This window comes from Hippocampus bargibanti, linkage group LG17, assembly GCF_051943395.1.
Source record: "Hippocampus bargibanti isolate YZ-2025 linkage group LG17, ASM5194339v1, whole genome shotgun sequence".
Lineage (NCBI taxonomy): Eukaryota > Metazoa > Chordata > Actinopteri > Syngnathiformes > Syngnathidae > Hippocampus > Hippocampus bargibanti.
The window spans coordinates 5,217,104-5,234,394 of NC_142750.1; the positions used below are offsets into that span (position 1 = coordinate 5,217,104).

Consider the following 17,291-nt stretch of genomic DNA (forward strand, 5'->3'; position numbering starts at 1 on the left):
GTTGAAGCCAACTTAATTTCTTTTTGGGGAAATTGGGTCTTTTTCGGTTGTTGATGGTTAAATGTATTGGATATACATTGATATTTTAATTTGTGCTTAAATGATTCGTTGTCATTAAGAACGGAGAATCGTGTTTGCAAATGTACAAAAATGGTATTGACCCAATTAAAATAAATATAAGAAATTGCTTGAAAATGGCACTTGTCCTATACTTTGACTCCAACACATTCACGCTTGTTTAATCCGAATAACAAAGCGGCACGGCGCGTGACTAAGTGCTGAGTCACAAAATGTCTGGCACTTTGGGGGTGGCTGACACGTGAAACAAAGCAAATGCTAAGTTGTCATTTCTGTACTCACGTACTCAAAAAGCATTTGGGAACAAATTGGAATCTTTTGTCTAAAGGAGAGGTGTCAAATTCATTTTTTTTTTCCAGAATGTGGCACCAGTAACGGAAAAAGGCTCCATCCCCTCTGAGCCTCCGTTTAGTTTTTGGAACGTTTAATAATGTCTGATCAGCACACCTGAGGCGTCAAAGGTGTATAAGGGTGGACGTGCGAGGATTTTAAGACAAATAAGATCTTGAAAAGAACTCTAAAATGTACAGGGAGCCAGTAAAGGGATACCAGAGTAGGAGGGGTTATATGCTCCCTCTCACAAGTACCAGTCAAGAGGCAAACAGCAGCATTCTGGACCAGCTGGAGACGCTTCATGGAGGATTGGCTGACTCCAAAGTATGAATTACTGCTTCAAGGTGCATTTAGAAGTTTTTGCTCTCCATTTTCTATGTCTACTATCACGTTGTGTATTCCAATCACGGCAATTGTGAGCAAAAAAAATAAAATCAAAAGTCTAAATCCAACAATTAGTTGGCACCGAAAGTGCATTATCACACAAAGCAAAAAGTTGATTCATTTCTGGGGATGCATTCCGTTTATCGAGGGGAGTGAAGGGCGCGGAGCACTTTTGGGTCATCTATTTTGGAGGACAATCTAATTTCAGCTGTGACGCTTTTATGCTTAACCTACTTCAATCGCTTTTTCGACGAGCATCGTGATGAAAAAACGTTTGGCTGGTTTTACCGTGACCTCTATGACCTTCTGGACTACATCATTTTTCTAGTGGGGAGTACAAAGTAGTCATTCAAAACAATTTCGCCTGCACGCGTACTTGGTCAAGGAGGAACATTAAATTGTTTCATTTTGTATGTTATCTATTTTTTTTTGTTTTATGTCCTGCTACGTGCCGCTTCCTTGCGTCGTGTTTAGGCGAACAAGCAGTCGCCATGACAACAAAAGTCTAGTTTTTCAGCGGTGGGTCGTTGATTCTTGTGCGAGATCGATGCTTTTAAGCACCCTTTTGTGAGGGGCAGTAGCGAGTTGATGATGAGGGGTAAGAAGCGCAATCAACCAGACTGGATTTTGTTTCAGACTGCAGTTTGAGGCCAGCAAGAGGATGACAAGCACATCTAAAGTCACATTTCCGGACAAGTTGTGTCCATAATTTGTAAAATGGCTTCAAACGACTTCTACTGAGCGTATTTTACAAAGATTCCACCGCATATAGCTATATTTTACGTTTTAAGACTCGCGCTGAATATTCCGGAAGTCTTGTTTTTGAGTTGGTGACGAGTCCTCACCCTACGTCACTGAAGGAACGCCCCTGACAGAAAAAAATGCCACATTGTAGCAGTTCTTCCATCACGTCAATGCATTTTTCTGTACTTGTTTGGTCTGAAAACTTCGTGTTGCACCAAAAAGAGGCAGATGAGGGTGACAAAGTTCCGTGTAAGGAATTAATCAGCCTGTGGAAACGGGCCATTGTTTATATTGCATTGTATTTTAATCAGCTGCCCTCATTTCAAGCCCATATAACAGCTAATAGATAGCCAACAGATAGCTAGCTAGATAGGTAGCCATCTATATAGCTAGCCATCTATCTAGATAGGTAGCCACCTATATAGCTAGCCAGCTAGCTAGCTAGATAGTTAGGTAATACACTACAGGTAATAAAGTCGTTTTATTTGCCGGAGTAACTTAAATAGATAGCAAGCTACCTAGCTAGTGAATAGATAGCTAATAGCTAGCGAATAGATAGCTAATGGCTAGCTAGCAAATAGCCAGCCGTTAGCCAGCAAATAGACAGCCATTAGCCAGCGAATAGATAGCTATCAGCCATCAAATAGATAGCCACTAGCCAGCGAATAGATAGCCATTAGCCAGCGAATAGCTACAATGGAAAAGATTGGTCATTCATGTTTCCAGGTGGTTATTAGTCTCATATGACCGCAACGCAGATTAGCCTTGACGTTGTACGTCATCATGCCGGTAAAACGAGTCATCACTCGAAGGCGTTCATTTCCAAGTGTACAAAGATAAAAACAAACGTGTCCAGTAAATGCATCGCGACGTCACATCGACCGACGAGCAGACAAACAAGTCGCTAGTGGACATGCTAATTCGATTGTTTCTCGTTACAGACCGTCACAAAGATAAAGAAGAGATGGTGTGCGGATGTGTGTGTGTGTATGTGTGTGTTTTGTGCCCATGCCGCAGAGCCATAAACAAAGTAAAGTGAATTAACTGACTCGAGACCACGAAAGCCTTTGTGACTCATTTAAGCCAAGACGAAAGTCGTGCTTCTTGTCTAAAACAACTACTTATGAAGTCTTCTAATCCACCTGTGAACCAACGTTAAGTTTGAATGATGTGTGTGACATGATTTGTGAAGTCCCCACGAGGTGACCAAAATCAGGAAAAAAACTAAAACAAGAATTATGCCATTTGAAGGTGACTTCTGACTGAGCATATGTTCTAAAAATGTTTCCTAAAATCACATTTTCATAAATATATTTTTTGCATGTTTAAAATTGGGTTCTCATGGGGCAAATCGCCTAGTCCCCACTATGTGGCAAAAACGTGTTTATGTGTGTGTGTGTCCGTAATTAGTGTCAAATGGAAATACTGTACTGTATATTTCTAAATAATCCAGGAACTAGCTAGCTAATGATAATCTGAAGCGAAAGTGGCTGCCTTTACAGCAACTCCTGTATTTTGTTTTTCTACTTCTTCCTTTCATCTGTGAAATGTAAATTTCTCCACTGCGAGACTAATAAAGGCTAATCCAATCCTACCCTATACTGAGTAGCTAGCTAATGCTAATCTGATATACCCACATTTTGAAGACACTGATTCCAATCTCAGTATAATTATTTATGCAAAATTCACCAACAAAGTTCAAAGTCAAAGTCAGTTTTTTTTGTCAAATATGCTAATATGCTAATATGCATGACATACCGCACAGATGAAATGACTGTCCTCTCTGACCCAGCGTGCAAGGCACTTATAAAGTGGATAAAAAAGAAAGACAATTGACAACAGACAATGTAATTTGTGAATGTAAAGTGAGGTAGCGTTATATGTAAAGTGAGGTAGTGTCGTATGTAAAGTGACATGGTGTCGTAATGCAAAAGCAAAACAAAAAAAGGTTGAAGTGAGGTCTTGCAGAAAAATAAGAAAAAATATATAGTTCAGGATGATAGTACAGCATGTCGCGTGTAATCAGAGTTCAGTGAGTGTGGCAGTGGGAAGGGGCGGGGGGGACAGGGCTGGGAGGGAGTTGAGTCTCATGACAGGTGGCAGAAACTGTCAAAGGTTGCACAGTTTAAATGTAAAATATTTTTTATGGCTTTAGTATAAATATGTTTTACTTTTGGATGCAGGTTACAGCTAATAATAATTATTTGCGATATTAAATTGTCGAGGGAAAAAAGTACTATGACAAATTAATGTCTATTTTTTTTTTTTTTTTTTACAAAAAACGTTCTTAATACCCTTACAAGACAACAAATGGTGAACCAAGTTGTTTCATTACAAAGATAATGTCATCTTAATGGTTTATTCCTAAAAAGAAACAAGACTTAAATCTTAGTTTTGCACGGGAGCACATGAAGGAGGTCTATTGTTTACGACTTGACAGCTTAATGGCCAAGACAAAAGATTGTGTTCGCATGCGAGCTTGTGTATGAGTGTGTTTGCACGGCCATGTGCATGCGTGTGTGGGTGAGCTTGAAAGGCTAATGAAAGGTTTTTCCTTGACGCTTCTGTCAACTGCTATCACTGACGTGTCTCGATCTGTGTGCGTGTGTGTGTGCGTGCGCCTGTATTTGCATAAAATGTAATTACCTGAGCGACATTTATTTTTCTGTGCTGTATTTTTGCATCTAAATTTTCTAGCCAGCTGCAATTTGGCATGTTGGCAATTGTATGTGTCTGTGTGTGAGTAAGCGGTGGACCCACTATAAAAGGAAAAATAACAAATTAAATCAGCAAACAGGTGACCCACAGTTCAACTGCAGCTGCATTTAAAATGTGTCCACTCCAGTGCCAGGGTTTTTGTCACAGTCACTTGAATTCTAGGACCCACAGAATATTGAGTTTTAGGGCAGCATAAACATTCGATACAGCATAAGAAACCTTAGACTCTCTTCATTCATCAGAAAAAAATAGTTAATTCATAAATTATATGGGTCTGGAGTTATATGAGCTTGAAATGAGGGTGGCTGTTCAAAATACAATGCAAAACATACATACATACATACAGACACTCCCCAATTTACGAACGAGATAGGTTCCGAACGGTCGTTTGTAAGTTGAATTCGTTCATAAGTTGCTTATGTGCTATAATTTGTTTGGAATGTATGTTTAAGGCTTGTATAAGTATGTTTAAGGTTTATATAAGTATGCTTAAGGCTTGTATAAGTAACCTGTATTGGTTTGTACTGAAAAATAAACATTTCATGAAATACAGTAAAGTCTCGTTATATCGATATCGGATATATCGATAGTCCCGGTTATATCGATATTTTTTCCGACTCCCTTGAATATCGATATAACGAGACTTTAATGTATATGCTCTATAAGGATATGAAGATGTACAACTGGAGAGAATACTATATATATGTAAGAGATAGAGAGAGAGACACACACACAAACACAGAATGTACATGTACGTAATAAATAAATAAAATAAAGTTCAATTTCACAATACAAAATAATACTAACTTAGAGCATCACTGTCGGAACATTTTTTCGACACACCCGCAAAAATGTTCGTATGTACCATTGTTTGTAACTTGAATTTTCACAAGTAGAGGAGTCTCTGTATTGGTTTATATAGCGCTTTAACAACAGCTGGAGCTGGAACAAAGCGCTAACATGGAAAAGAAACCTTAGACTCTCTTCTTTCGTCAGAAAAAAAATGAGTTAATTCCTAAATTATATGAGCCTGTAGTTATACGAGCTTGAAATGAGGGCGGCCGTCCAAAATACAATGCAATACATACATATTAGTTTATATAGCGCTTTAACAACAGCTGAAGCTAGAACAAAGCGCTAACATGGAGAAAAGGGAAATGCTGCCCTTTTGTGGAAAAAAAAAAAAAAAACCCCAGAGGCCATGGCCATCGCTTTATCGGCACCCAAGCATGAAAAAAACAAAACCCAAACAAATTCGGGAATGGTGCTCTACGTCCTATTTTCAATTCCCGAATAAATTTGTGAATGGCATGAGTTAATCAAGGAGAGTCAGAGTCGGTGAACTTTGAGCCATTTATTGAAAGGGAAAAAAGATTCTAAGCACATCTGAAGGATGTGGAGAACATTTGACAAAATAATAATAATAATAATAATAATAATAATACATTTTATTTCTAAGCAAAATAGTGGTGTTTAGAACGCTACAATGTGAACACATCTGAACTTAATCCGGTTGTGCTCATGTCTTCACAGTTCAACGGAATACAACAATCAGTAGGTAAAAATGAGAAGCTAACAGGATGAAAGAATCAGGACGCGGCCTCACGTCGGGAACGGTGTTGATCGGTGATCGTTCCCACATAAAAGCAAGACGACGGGAAGCCGAGCGGTGAGTGACTTTGGATCGGTGATGACTCAGAGGATCTGCGCACACACCGTCTGAGCGTACGCTTCGGCACACACGTCATTCGTCATTCGGTACTTTTACTTGATTTTTTTTTCAGCTTATACAAACGGTCTGCGTGCCATAACATCCTTTGCATGGAAATGAGACCAAAATGGATTTTCATCCTCGCAAGTCTATCTTTACCTTCCCCCTTTTTAATTTGATTTTTTTTCTTCTTAAAGGACAACCGACACCATTTTTTTTGTTTCTTAACTGACATCAGAAAAACGTTTAATAGCATCTAAAATACCCAAAACACGCAGGCTGATATTTTTTTGTCAAATGCAAAACACCAATAAAAATGACTTAAAGTGTCCAAAAACTACTTCAAAATGACCTCGGAGATGGCGAGTTTCAGAAGGTCCCGCCCCTTTGTTTGTGACGTCACGCCAGGACATCTTGCCTTGCTCTAGAATCAAAACAATGGCTTCAGATTCGAAGAAGATGCTTTCTTGTTACTCATATGATTCATATATCCGACCCTGTTCTGAATTTTCTCCGAGGTATCGAAAGCATAAATGTTTGCAACTTTACTGAGTTAAGAGAAGTCCTTCCGTCTCCTTTTGAGGCGTCTGGACTCCAATGTAGCGCCCAGAAAATGCACAAGATGGCGCCCAAGCTCCATTGGAAATGGGCTAATTTGTCTGTGTGGAATTTTGTGTCAACTAGTATCAAATAGTAGTCTTGGTGTCACACACAACGATTCACCATCGCGTTATTTATGTGTTTTCCTTCTAATTTCGCCATCAACATGGACCAACACGAAGTTTTCAGACCAAACAGAGTACCCAAAATGCATTGTGTGTCGCTTTCTCGGTCAGGGGCGTTCCCTCCGTGACGTCACGTCAGGCATCGTCATTAACTTGAAAACAAGACTTCCTGAATATTCAGCGCGAGTCTTAAAATGTAAAATATAGCTATATGCCGTGGAATCTTTGTAAGATACACTCAGTAGAAGTCATTTGAAGTGATTTTATAAATTATGGACACAACTTGTCCGTAGGCGTCGGTTGTCCTTTAAATTCAGTTCATTAGACGGCACTTAAATAATGTGTTGTGTCTTTACCAAGGGTATCATAGAGCAAACAAGGCAACAAGGTTTCGGGCTATGTTGGTCCAATGAAAAACATCTAATTTTGTCTTCTTTTTTTGCCATTCTTTTAAAATGTTGTCCTTTTTTTAAATTAGAAAAACATTATTTTCCCAAACTGAGTTGAGAAAAAACAAATTTACAGTATAATGCCAATAAAAGCCGCAAGAAGCGATGAATGGGCCTTCGTGCCTCCTTTTCATGGCGAATCATCAAAATGATTGGAAAAATTTGATGCCAGAGAAGCAAAACAACTTTCGTGTCACCCATCTGTCTTGAATAGTTTGTTTAAAACTTTTTAGTACTACCTACCAAAAAAAACATCAAGGCCACCATTAAAATACAGTAGCATAGTAGGAGTAAACGTTCATCCCAAACAAGACTTAAAAAAAAACTACAGTGATACCTCGGTTTACAAACCCCTTTGGCTTACGAACTTTTCGGTTTACGAACGTTAAATTTATGAAAATTTTACCTTGGCATACGAACTATTTTTCGGGATTCACACGGAGCTGTCACAATGAGTGATGTATCGTTCGCGAACGAGTCCGTTCTCCTAACAAGAAAATGGCAGCCGGCTTGTTTTGGTCCTCTATTCCCCGCCCCCAGTCGTCAGTTAAAGCCACGTGATTGGTTAAGAACGCAGCAGTGAGGAGGTGGTTAAACATTAAAGAGACAGGCAGACGACAGAGCGAGAGTGACAAAATGGATAGAAAACTGAAATTTGGACTGGTTTCAACTTTGATAGTTCAAAGGCAGAGTGTAGACTGCAAGATTAAAATTCCCATCAATCACGCTCCACAATTATCCCCCACAAGCCGTCTTTCCTCTTCCTTTCATCACTTTGCTGCTGTGAAATGTCAATTTCTGTTCCTCATCAATTATGTTCTGTGAGACGAATAAAGGTAAATCCAATCCAATCTGTACACTTGATGGAAAAAGCTATCAACCCAGTTTAACAGAACACAACTGATGAGGAACAAGGTAAAATTAGAAAGAAAGAAAGAAAGAAAGAAAGAAAGAAAGAAAGAAAGAAAGAAAGAAAGAAAGAAAGAAAGAAAGAAAGAAAGAAAGAAAGAAAGAAAGAAAGCTACGTTTCTCATCAAGTGTTTAATAGTGATGAAACCGGGCACTCCATTCCATCAAGCCATCAACAACCATCACAAAGGTAAATAAAATGCCTTTATTATACAGTACAATGTATTTCTTTAATTGTAATACCATAGCACATTTATTATACATAAAATAAGGTATATTTTGGATAGTTTGAAGGCTTAGAAAATGAAAATTAGAAAGTAGAAAATTATGTTATATGGGGACCTGGGAACGGATTATTCTCATTTTAATGGTTTCCTATGGGAAATTAATTTTTGGGATACACACTTTTCGCCTAACACACTCTGTCTGTGAACCAATTAAGTTCGTAAGCCAAGGTATCACTGTAATTTGGATATTTACCATGCATGACCGAAACTACGGCAACATTAAACCGGTTAGAACATGAACATTTCGCTTCAATATGCACTTCAATTCTAATTGAATTAAAATGTACATGAAGTAGTGAAACGCAGCAAAGCGGAAAGGAAAAAGGAATCGTGTGGCCCAAAATGTGAAAAAAAAAAAAAGAGTCCATTTTGCTCTCCGTTAAGACTTACAGTGAGGAGATTTTTGGGTCGGAACCTTTTGTTCGTGGTCCACTTGAGATCAGATCTCCTCGATGGATTGTGCAGGCACCAGGCCTCGTTTTTTGCCACTGCTCAGCTTCACCAAGGCGTCGCCGTCCTCACACTTGCCCACGCAGATCTGACAAAAGACAAATTCATGACTCATACGTCAAAGACCGCTGTCAAAAAATGAAGACAAACTTCAAGGCAGTATCAGTTGAGCTTTTTTATTTTTATTTATTTATTATATTTAGCAAGATGAGGTGTGGGTGGGCTTTGAATTGGGTCTTAGTTAATTGGATTTCTTGCCTTTGTACAATCTCAGTAAGCCACTGTCTTATGATGCATTTATTATATAATAATAATAATAATAATAATAATAATAATAATAATAATAATAATAATAATTTCTAAGCACCTTTCAAAACTCTCAAGGACACGTTAGTCACAGGATTTTTTTTTTGTATGGGTGAGCAGCGGCAGCCATTCGCACCAACTCTACCCGGAAGTAACACAGCAGCAAAAGTTATGAAAGGAAGGGGAAAGGAAAGAAAGAAGTAGAAAAACACAATACAGGATATTTATTATTATTACTCATTGTTTATGGATTATTTTTTATTTCTTGTTGTGGATTATTGTTTATTATTACTTAGTATTATGTATTATTTATTACTAATTATTTTTTATTATTATTATTATTATTATTATTATTATTATTATTATTATTATTATTATTGATTACCACAACTATTTATTATTATCATCATGATTATTATTAACATTATTATTATTATTGGGTTTTAGTTAATTGGATTTCTTGTTTTTGTTCAATCTCAGTTAGCCACTGTCTGATGATGTATGTATTATTATTCATTATTATGTATTTGTGTTTGTGTATATGTGTTTTAATATTTATTAATATTTCTTATTGTTTATTGATACTTAGTCTTATTTAATTATTAATTATTAATTATTGTATTATTATCATCGATTACCACTACTACATATTTTTTTATTAGTAGTAGTAGTATTATTAACATTATTATAAACATTATTATTAACATTATTATTATTATTATTATTATTATTATTATTATTATGGTTATGATTATTATTACTATATTTGGTCTTAGTTAATTGGGTTTCTAACTTTTGTACAATCTCAGGTAGCCACTGTCTTATGATGTGTTATTTATTATTATTGATCATTTTTAATCTGTCTTGTCTTATTGTTTATTATTACTTATTGTTATTTATTATTCATGACTAATTATTATTTATATTATATATTATTATTATTGACTACCACTACTATGTACTATCACCATTATTATTATTATTATTATTATTATTTTTATTATTATTATTATTATTATTATTAATGCTAATAAAGTTAACCCTTTACCAATGACTCACGGGTGGACGTTTAGCTTCCTGCTCAAGTGTTAGCTTGTGCTTTATAAGCTTGGCTGAATCTATATTGGAATATACACCGATGGAAAACAACATTTCCATTCGACAAGAATGTTTATCACCCCTCTGTTTTTATTCCATACCAAAACCAAAAACTATAAAACTCCAAACCGATGGGGATTTGCGTGTGGGTGCAATTAAGGATGCAGCAGCTCAAAGTTTCATCACTTGGTTGCCATGGTGACGGTGACACAAGGAAAGTAGGGGCTCATAAAATGGAACATAAAGCAGAACCTGTGGGATGGCTTACCTGCGCTTCCTTAACGACCATGTGTCCTCTCCCGCAGCTGCTGGTGGATGTTCCCTGGATGACGCGCCACACTCGCTCGCCGGGACGCACTCGCTGCACAAAGTTGGCGGGGAAAAAGCCCACCCTGTCGCCGCTTTTACCCTGAGGGAGGCCAAAACAACAGGAACACAGTTACTCTATGAGTTATTCAATATTGCCGGTGACAAAATAAATAAATACGTACGTATGTACGTACATACATACGTACATACATACATACATACATACATACATACATACATACATACATACATACATACATACATACATACATACATACATACACACACACACACACACACACACACATACATACATACATACATACATACATACATACATACATACATACATACATGAAAATATGACGTAGAGCGCCATTCACGAATTTATTGTTTAATTTTTTTCATGCTTGGGTGCCGATAAAGCGCTGGCCATGGTCTCTCAGAACGTTTCTTCTTTTCCACAAGGGGCCAGCATTTCCCTTTTTTTCCATGTTAGCGCTTTCTTCCAGCTTCAGCTGTTGTTAAAGCGTTATATAAACCATTCTGTATGTATTGCATAGTATTTTGGACAGCTGCCCCCATTTCAAGCTCATATAACTCCAGACCAGTGGTTCTTAACCTTTTTGGAGGTTGGGAACCTAGCCAGTAAATACGCACACTCATCGAACCCTTCATGAGTGAAAAATAGTTCTTTTTCATAATTTTCTTTTTTACAAATTCTAGAAAAAAAAGTACAGTATTTATTAAAAACATGAAAAAGTTAATGATATGTCAAAAGATAAGTATAGATTTTGACTACAAATCAAACTACATTTCCTACAACACTGATTGGGCAAGCAATGTCATGTGATCATTTGCAGCAAGTGATGGCCAAGTGGGCCCGAGGGTTCGATCGAACCCAGGTTAAGAAGCAGTGCTCCAGACCCATATAATTTAGGAATTAACTCTTTTTTTCTGATGAAAGAAGAGGTTTCTAACGCTGTATTGAATGTTTATGTAGTCCTAAAACTCAATATTCTGTCGGTTCTGAAATTCGAGTGATAATGACAAAAACCCTGGCACTGGATTGGACACATTTTTGCACATGTCAAGCAGTGAATGAGTTCATTTCAATGGTTCAATGACCGATTCAGTCTCATCACCCACCTTCCACCACTCCTCGTTGGAGTCGTCTGTGACTTGCACCCGATCACCCGGGCTGGAAATGATAAGGCAAGAGAAAAAAAAGGACAAAAGAGACACTCTGAGGACAGTAGAAAGATGAATAAAGGATTTGTGATAAGAACATAAAAGGAGGAGAAATATCAAGTCCGCAGGGGAAAAAAAAGTTCTTGGCAAAGGGCAGTTGAATTACTCTGGAAATGTGGGACAAAAGGTCAAGTACTAAATAGTAGAAAAGTGCTTGTGGGCTACCTGAAAAAGCTTTAAAGGATATTTATATTTTAGGAATGTGGATGGAAAGTAGAGTAAGGGACGAAAGTACAAACTCTAAAATGCTAAATTAGTCATCATGGGAGCCCCCGTTTCCCCTAAAAAGTGTACTCAGTGATGAAGTCAGGCGTACATTTTTCATCAAATGACTCACTGTAGTTCCAGGTCGTTGTGTTCCTGAGGCAGAAAGCTGTAGAGCGCTACGTAAGTATGCATGGAATGCACCTCGATACGTTTCGGAGGCACCTGGAAAAGAGGAAGGAGGGATTTATGTGGGAATCAGCAGACCCGGAAACCGTAACACCTCCCTCCTAACTTAATGGTGATGAAAGCGGCCACTCCATTCCTTCAAGCCATCAACGACCATCACAAAGGTCAATAAAACCACTTTATTCTATATTACAGTTTACAGTCTTTAAATATAATACCATAGCACATTTATTATACATAAAATAAGGTCTATTTTGTGTAGTTTTAAGGCTTAGAAAATTAGAAAGTAGAAAGTTATGTTATGGGAACGGATTATTCTCATTTTAATGGTTTCCTATGGGAAATAGTTTTTTGGGATAAACACTTTTCACCTTACACACTCTGTCTGGGAACCTATTAAGTTTGTAAGCCAAGGTATCACTGTACATGTCAACCTGTGAGATACTGTGACCTTACTAACGGCTCAATTTTTTTTCTTAAAATACGGCCGGTTGACCGGTATGAAAGTAATTGTACAATAATAATAATAATAATAATAATAATAATAATAATAATAATAATACATTTAATTCATAAGCACCTTTCAAAACTCTCAAGGTCACTTTACAGTCACAGGATAATTTTTTTCTGTGGGTGAGCAGCGGCAGCCACACGCACTAGCGTGCACTCAACCCGAGAGTAACTCAAATAGATAGAACGTTAGCTAGCTTGCTAATAGATAGCCAATAGACATCTAGCTAGATATATATAGATAGCTAGATATAGTGATATAGCTAGCCAGACAGCCAGATAGCTAATAGCTAGCCAGCTAGATAGCAAGTTACACTCGACATTTCAAATGTGACTAATTTTGGAAAATTTTAATTATTATTGAAGTCATTGAATAAACTGCAAAAAGTGGCATCAGCTGTGCCACACATGCGCACCTCAGCAGGCGTCTCAGCCTGACTGGCACCTTCGTCTTGATCCTTCTCCACTTCAATGTCGGCAGCAACCGAGTCTGGAATAGAAAATGTGTGAACACATGCCAAGACAACGCTTTTGTGTGGAAACACATGGCTGGAAATAGACACGCACACGCGTGATGAGTACATTCATGTGTGCTGGGCGTGGAAATGTTTGTGGAATGTAGCTTTTTGGCATTTGAAATAGAGTTTAACTCATTCACTGCCATTCCCGAATTTGTACGGGTTTTCGTTTTCCATGCTTGGGTGCTGATAAAGCGCTGGTCAGACCTCTGCCATTTTTTTTCCCTTCCACGAGGGGGCAGCATTTGCCTTTGGTCCATGTTAGTGCTTTGTTACAGCGTCAGCTGTTGTTAAAGTGCTATATAAATCAATATGTATTGTATTGTATTGTATTGTATTTTGGACAGCCACCCACATTTCAAGCTCAGATAACCTCATGCCCATATAACTTAGGAATTAACTCTTTTTTTCTGATGAAAGAAGAGAGTCTAAAGTTTCTAAACGCTAAATTGAATGTTTATGAAGTCCTAAAACTTCACATTCTGTCGGTTTTGGAATTTTGAGTGAAAATGACAAAAACCCTGGCACTGGAGTGGACACATTTGGCAGTGAATGATTTAATTTATTGCTTGTGTTTGCAAAAAAAGAAATAAATATACAGTACTATACATGGGAGGTAGACATGAAAAAAATAACCATTTATTTAATTGCATTGAAATATTGAGGGGGAGAAAAAAAAATTGCAATTACATGATTTATTTTACGATTATTTTATTCGAATTATTCAGCAGGATATGTATGACATGTATTAGAAATACAGCCCTATAGTTTTTCTAATGGGGGAAAAAAAACAACAAATGTGGATTTTGAAGTCCAATTACTGTACATAACATTAAATATGTGTTTTGAATGTGTCAGTTGGACCATTAGCATGTAAGTTGTGGCTTAAGGTAAATGAAATGCACGCAAACATGTTCAAAGCTGTGTGAACGCATGCATGAGTACACACTGCGGCGATATTACCTCCTGCCTCCTGAGGGACGTCGTCATCCATGCTGCACTGTCTCCCCTGCCTCTCCTCACCCACCTCACCCTGTGATCAACAACAAGCAACATACTACATGTTAATGGCTTCAAAGTATAGTTAGGAGTTGAAAAGTCTTTGTTGAAAATGTTTCTTGGATTTCATCATCTTTGTACTGCTTGATGTGTTACGCGTTGAATAGTAAAATCCACATTAGATTCTGAGATTTTCAATTTCGAGTAGTTAAGTGGCCCAAAAATATTTTTTTTCCCGCCCACTCTGGTCATTGCGCTGAAGTAAAGGTGGCGTGTGTGAATAGTTTCCTCTCTTCACTTATTTTTATTTATCTAGCTATCCATCTAGCTAGCTAGCTATCAAGCTGGCTACGTAGCTATCTAGCTATCAAGCTGGCTACGTAGCTATCTAGCTATCAAGCTGGCTACCCATCTAGATAGCTATCAGCTATCTATCTAGTTAGCTATCAGCTAGCTATCTAGTTAGCTATCCATCTGTATAAGCTCTCAGTCGTACAGGAGTGGTCCATCGATGAAAAGGTTTCTTCAGCCGTCATCTGTATTTCTTTGAAAGAAGTACAGATGACGGCTGAAGAAACCTTTTCATCGATAGCTAGCTATCAGCTATCTATCGGCTATCTATCTAGCTAGCTATCGGCTGTCTATCTATCTAGCTATCGGCTATCTATCTAGCTAGCTATCGGCTATCTATCTAGCTAGCTATCGGCTATCTATCTAGCTAGCTATCGGCTATCTATCTACCTAGCTATCGGCTATCTATCTCGCTAGCTATCTATCAAGCTGGCTGTCTAGGTAGCCATCTATCGGCTATCTAGCTAGCTAGCTATCTATTAGCTATTTAGCTAGCTATTTCTATCGCGCGTGTGGCTGATTACCCACAGAAAAACTTATCCTGTGACTCTGAACTGACCTTGAGTTTTGAAAGGCGCTTATAAATGAAATGTATTATTATTATTATTATTATTATTATTAGTATTAGTAGTAGTAGTAGTAGTAGTAGTAGTAGTAGTATTTTGTCCATGTTACAGCTTTAGCTGTTGTTAACGCTATCGAAATCAATAATAATATCTATTGTATTGTATTGTATTTTGTACAGCTGCCCCACACCCATATATCTTAGGGATTAACTCTGATGAAAGAAGAGAGTCTAAGGTTTCTAACGATGTATCGAATGTTTATGTAGTCCGAAAACTCAATATTCTCTGTCCTAATCTCGTACCAAACTGCGCGTCGGCGAATCCGACATGCTGCCAAAACTGGATCGGCTCATCTGCGCCAGCGACGTCCCGTAGCGCAAGGCGGCGTAGACCGGGTCCACACGTGCCCGCACCACTTCTGAAATCAAACACACGGGAAAAACGGTGGCCATTTAGTGCATGCATGTCAGCGTGGGGAGGAAGAATAGTGTAGGGAGTCTAAATTTAGCTGGGCTGACCCACTTATGACTTTGAGAAAGGAGCCAAAAGTTGAGAAAGCATCAAGATGGGACAAAAAATCGGCATGGTTTCATTTCAGGCACAAATCGTAAAACCGTTTATTGGCCAAAGGCTGCTTTTTATATCGTCTTATCCAAAAAAATTGCTATCTATTAGCTAGCTGGCTGGCTAGCTATCTATCTTACTGGCTATCTATTAGTAATATGGCAATCTAGCTAGCTAGCCAGCTATCTGTCTAGCTGACTATTAGCTATCTATTAGTAATATGGCTATCTAGCTAGCTAGCCAGCTATCTGTCTAGCTGACTATCTATTAGCTTTCTATTAGCTAGATAGCTTTCTAGCTATTTCAGTTACTTCTGGGTTGAGTGAACGTTGGCGCGTGTGGCTGGCACTGCTCACCCACAGAAAAACTCATCCTGTAACTGAAAAGTGACCTTGAGAGTTTTGAAAGGCGCTTATAAATGAAATTTTTTTTTTTTTTTACTATTATTATTGTTATAAAAATTGTGTTCTGTTTCCCGATCAGGTGTTTTTATAACTAAATGAGTTAAATTATGAAAAAAAGTCAAAGATTGATCATGGTGAATTTCAATTTTGGTAAAATGGGACAATGCCCCATCAGATGGCACTCCGATAAAAAAAATGGCTCGCAATCATTTGTCATGTGCTCATTTAGCAAAAAGTCGAATATATCCAACCAGGTGGCACCGTGGTCTTCAAAGATTGTTGTGAACTTTAGCTTTCAATAAAGAATCGCAGTGGTTCAACAAGCCGATTTAGCAAACAGCTAAGGTTAGCTGAAGAAGATTAGCAATAGCATTAGTAATTTTGCATTCCGCCAAATGTCAACAAGCTGATTTAGCAAACAGCTGAGGTTAGCTGGAGAAGATTAGCATTAGCATTAGCAATTTTGCATTCTACCAAACGTCAACAGGCTGATTTAGCAAACAGCTAAGGTTAGCTGGAGAAGATTAGCAGCCATTTTGCATTCCGCCAAACGGAACAAAATGATCCAGAAGCCCTCTTGTTAGCTTATGCTAAACAAACGACATAGCTGGACATCATGATGACACCTTGAGAGTTTTGAAAGGCGCTGATAAATGAAATGTGTTTATTATTATTATTATTATATTTATTAGTATTATTATTATTATTATTTTCTTGAGAAATCATCCCTTACGAATACTCAAAACATTGATTTTAAAATATCCCTGTCTTCCTGTGACGTTGCGGGGTAATGCTGGCACCGAGACTTAAAAGGAAGTGACAGCGCCAGGCGCTAAAGTCTGATTCGGAGTGACAAATGAACCCATGTGTTGACCTTTCGTACAGTATGGTGGCCTGTTTGAGGACAAGTCAGCTACTTTTAATGTCATTTGCTACTGATGTATGATACAGTAAAGTCTCGTTATATCGACATCGGATATATCGATAGTCCCGGTTATATCGATACTATTTCTATGCACGCACGGAGAAAATTACATGCAAACAGGGTCGGATATATCGATAGTCCCGGTTATATCGATATTTTTTCGGACTCCCTTGAATATCGATATAACGAGACTTTACTGTATTTGTATCCGCTTTTGTTGATTGGTCAAGAACGCAGCAGTGGGGGGGGGGTGGTTTAAACATTGAAGAGACAGGCAGACGCCAGTGAGAGTTTCAACTTTGATAGTTC

The 17,291-nt window shown here is 37.9% G+C and overlaps 1 protein-coding gene across 2 annotated transcripts in view; it reads right to left on the bottom strand.

Annotated features, from left to right (window-relative positions):
- Window positions 1-6,532: 6,532 nt before the first annotated feature.
- The window catches only part of LOC148885371 (SH3 and cysteine-rich domain-containing protein 2-like), a 29,759-nt gene continuing 19,000 nt past the window's right edge, over window positions 6,533-17,291 (bottom strand). For both annotated transcript variants that reach the window (XM_089018707.1, XM_089018709.1), the window contains 7 exons: window positions 15,392-15,507; window positions 14,137-14,206; window positions 13,072-13,145; window positions 12,090-12,181; window positions 11,651-11,702; window positions 10,461-10,601; window positions 6,533-8,876 (listed from right to left, as the gene is read on the bottom strand). In XM_089018707.1, the coding sequence (XP_088874833.1) occupies window positions 8,778-8,876; window positions 10,461-10,601; window positions 11,651-11,702; window positions 12,090-12,181; window positions 13,072-13,145; window positions 14,137-14,206; window positions 15,392-15,507 (644 nt within the window). In that variant the 3' untranslated portion in view covers window positions 6,533-8,777. The remainder of the gene's footprint in view (window positions 8,877-10,460; window positions 10,602-11,650; window positions 11,703-12,089; window positions 12,182-13,071; window positions 13,146-14,136; window positions 14,207-15,391; window positions 15,508-17,291) is intronic.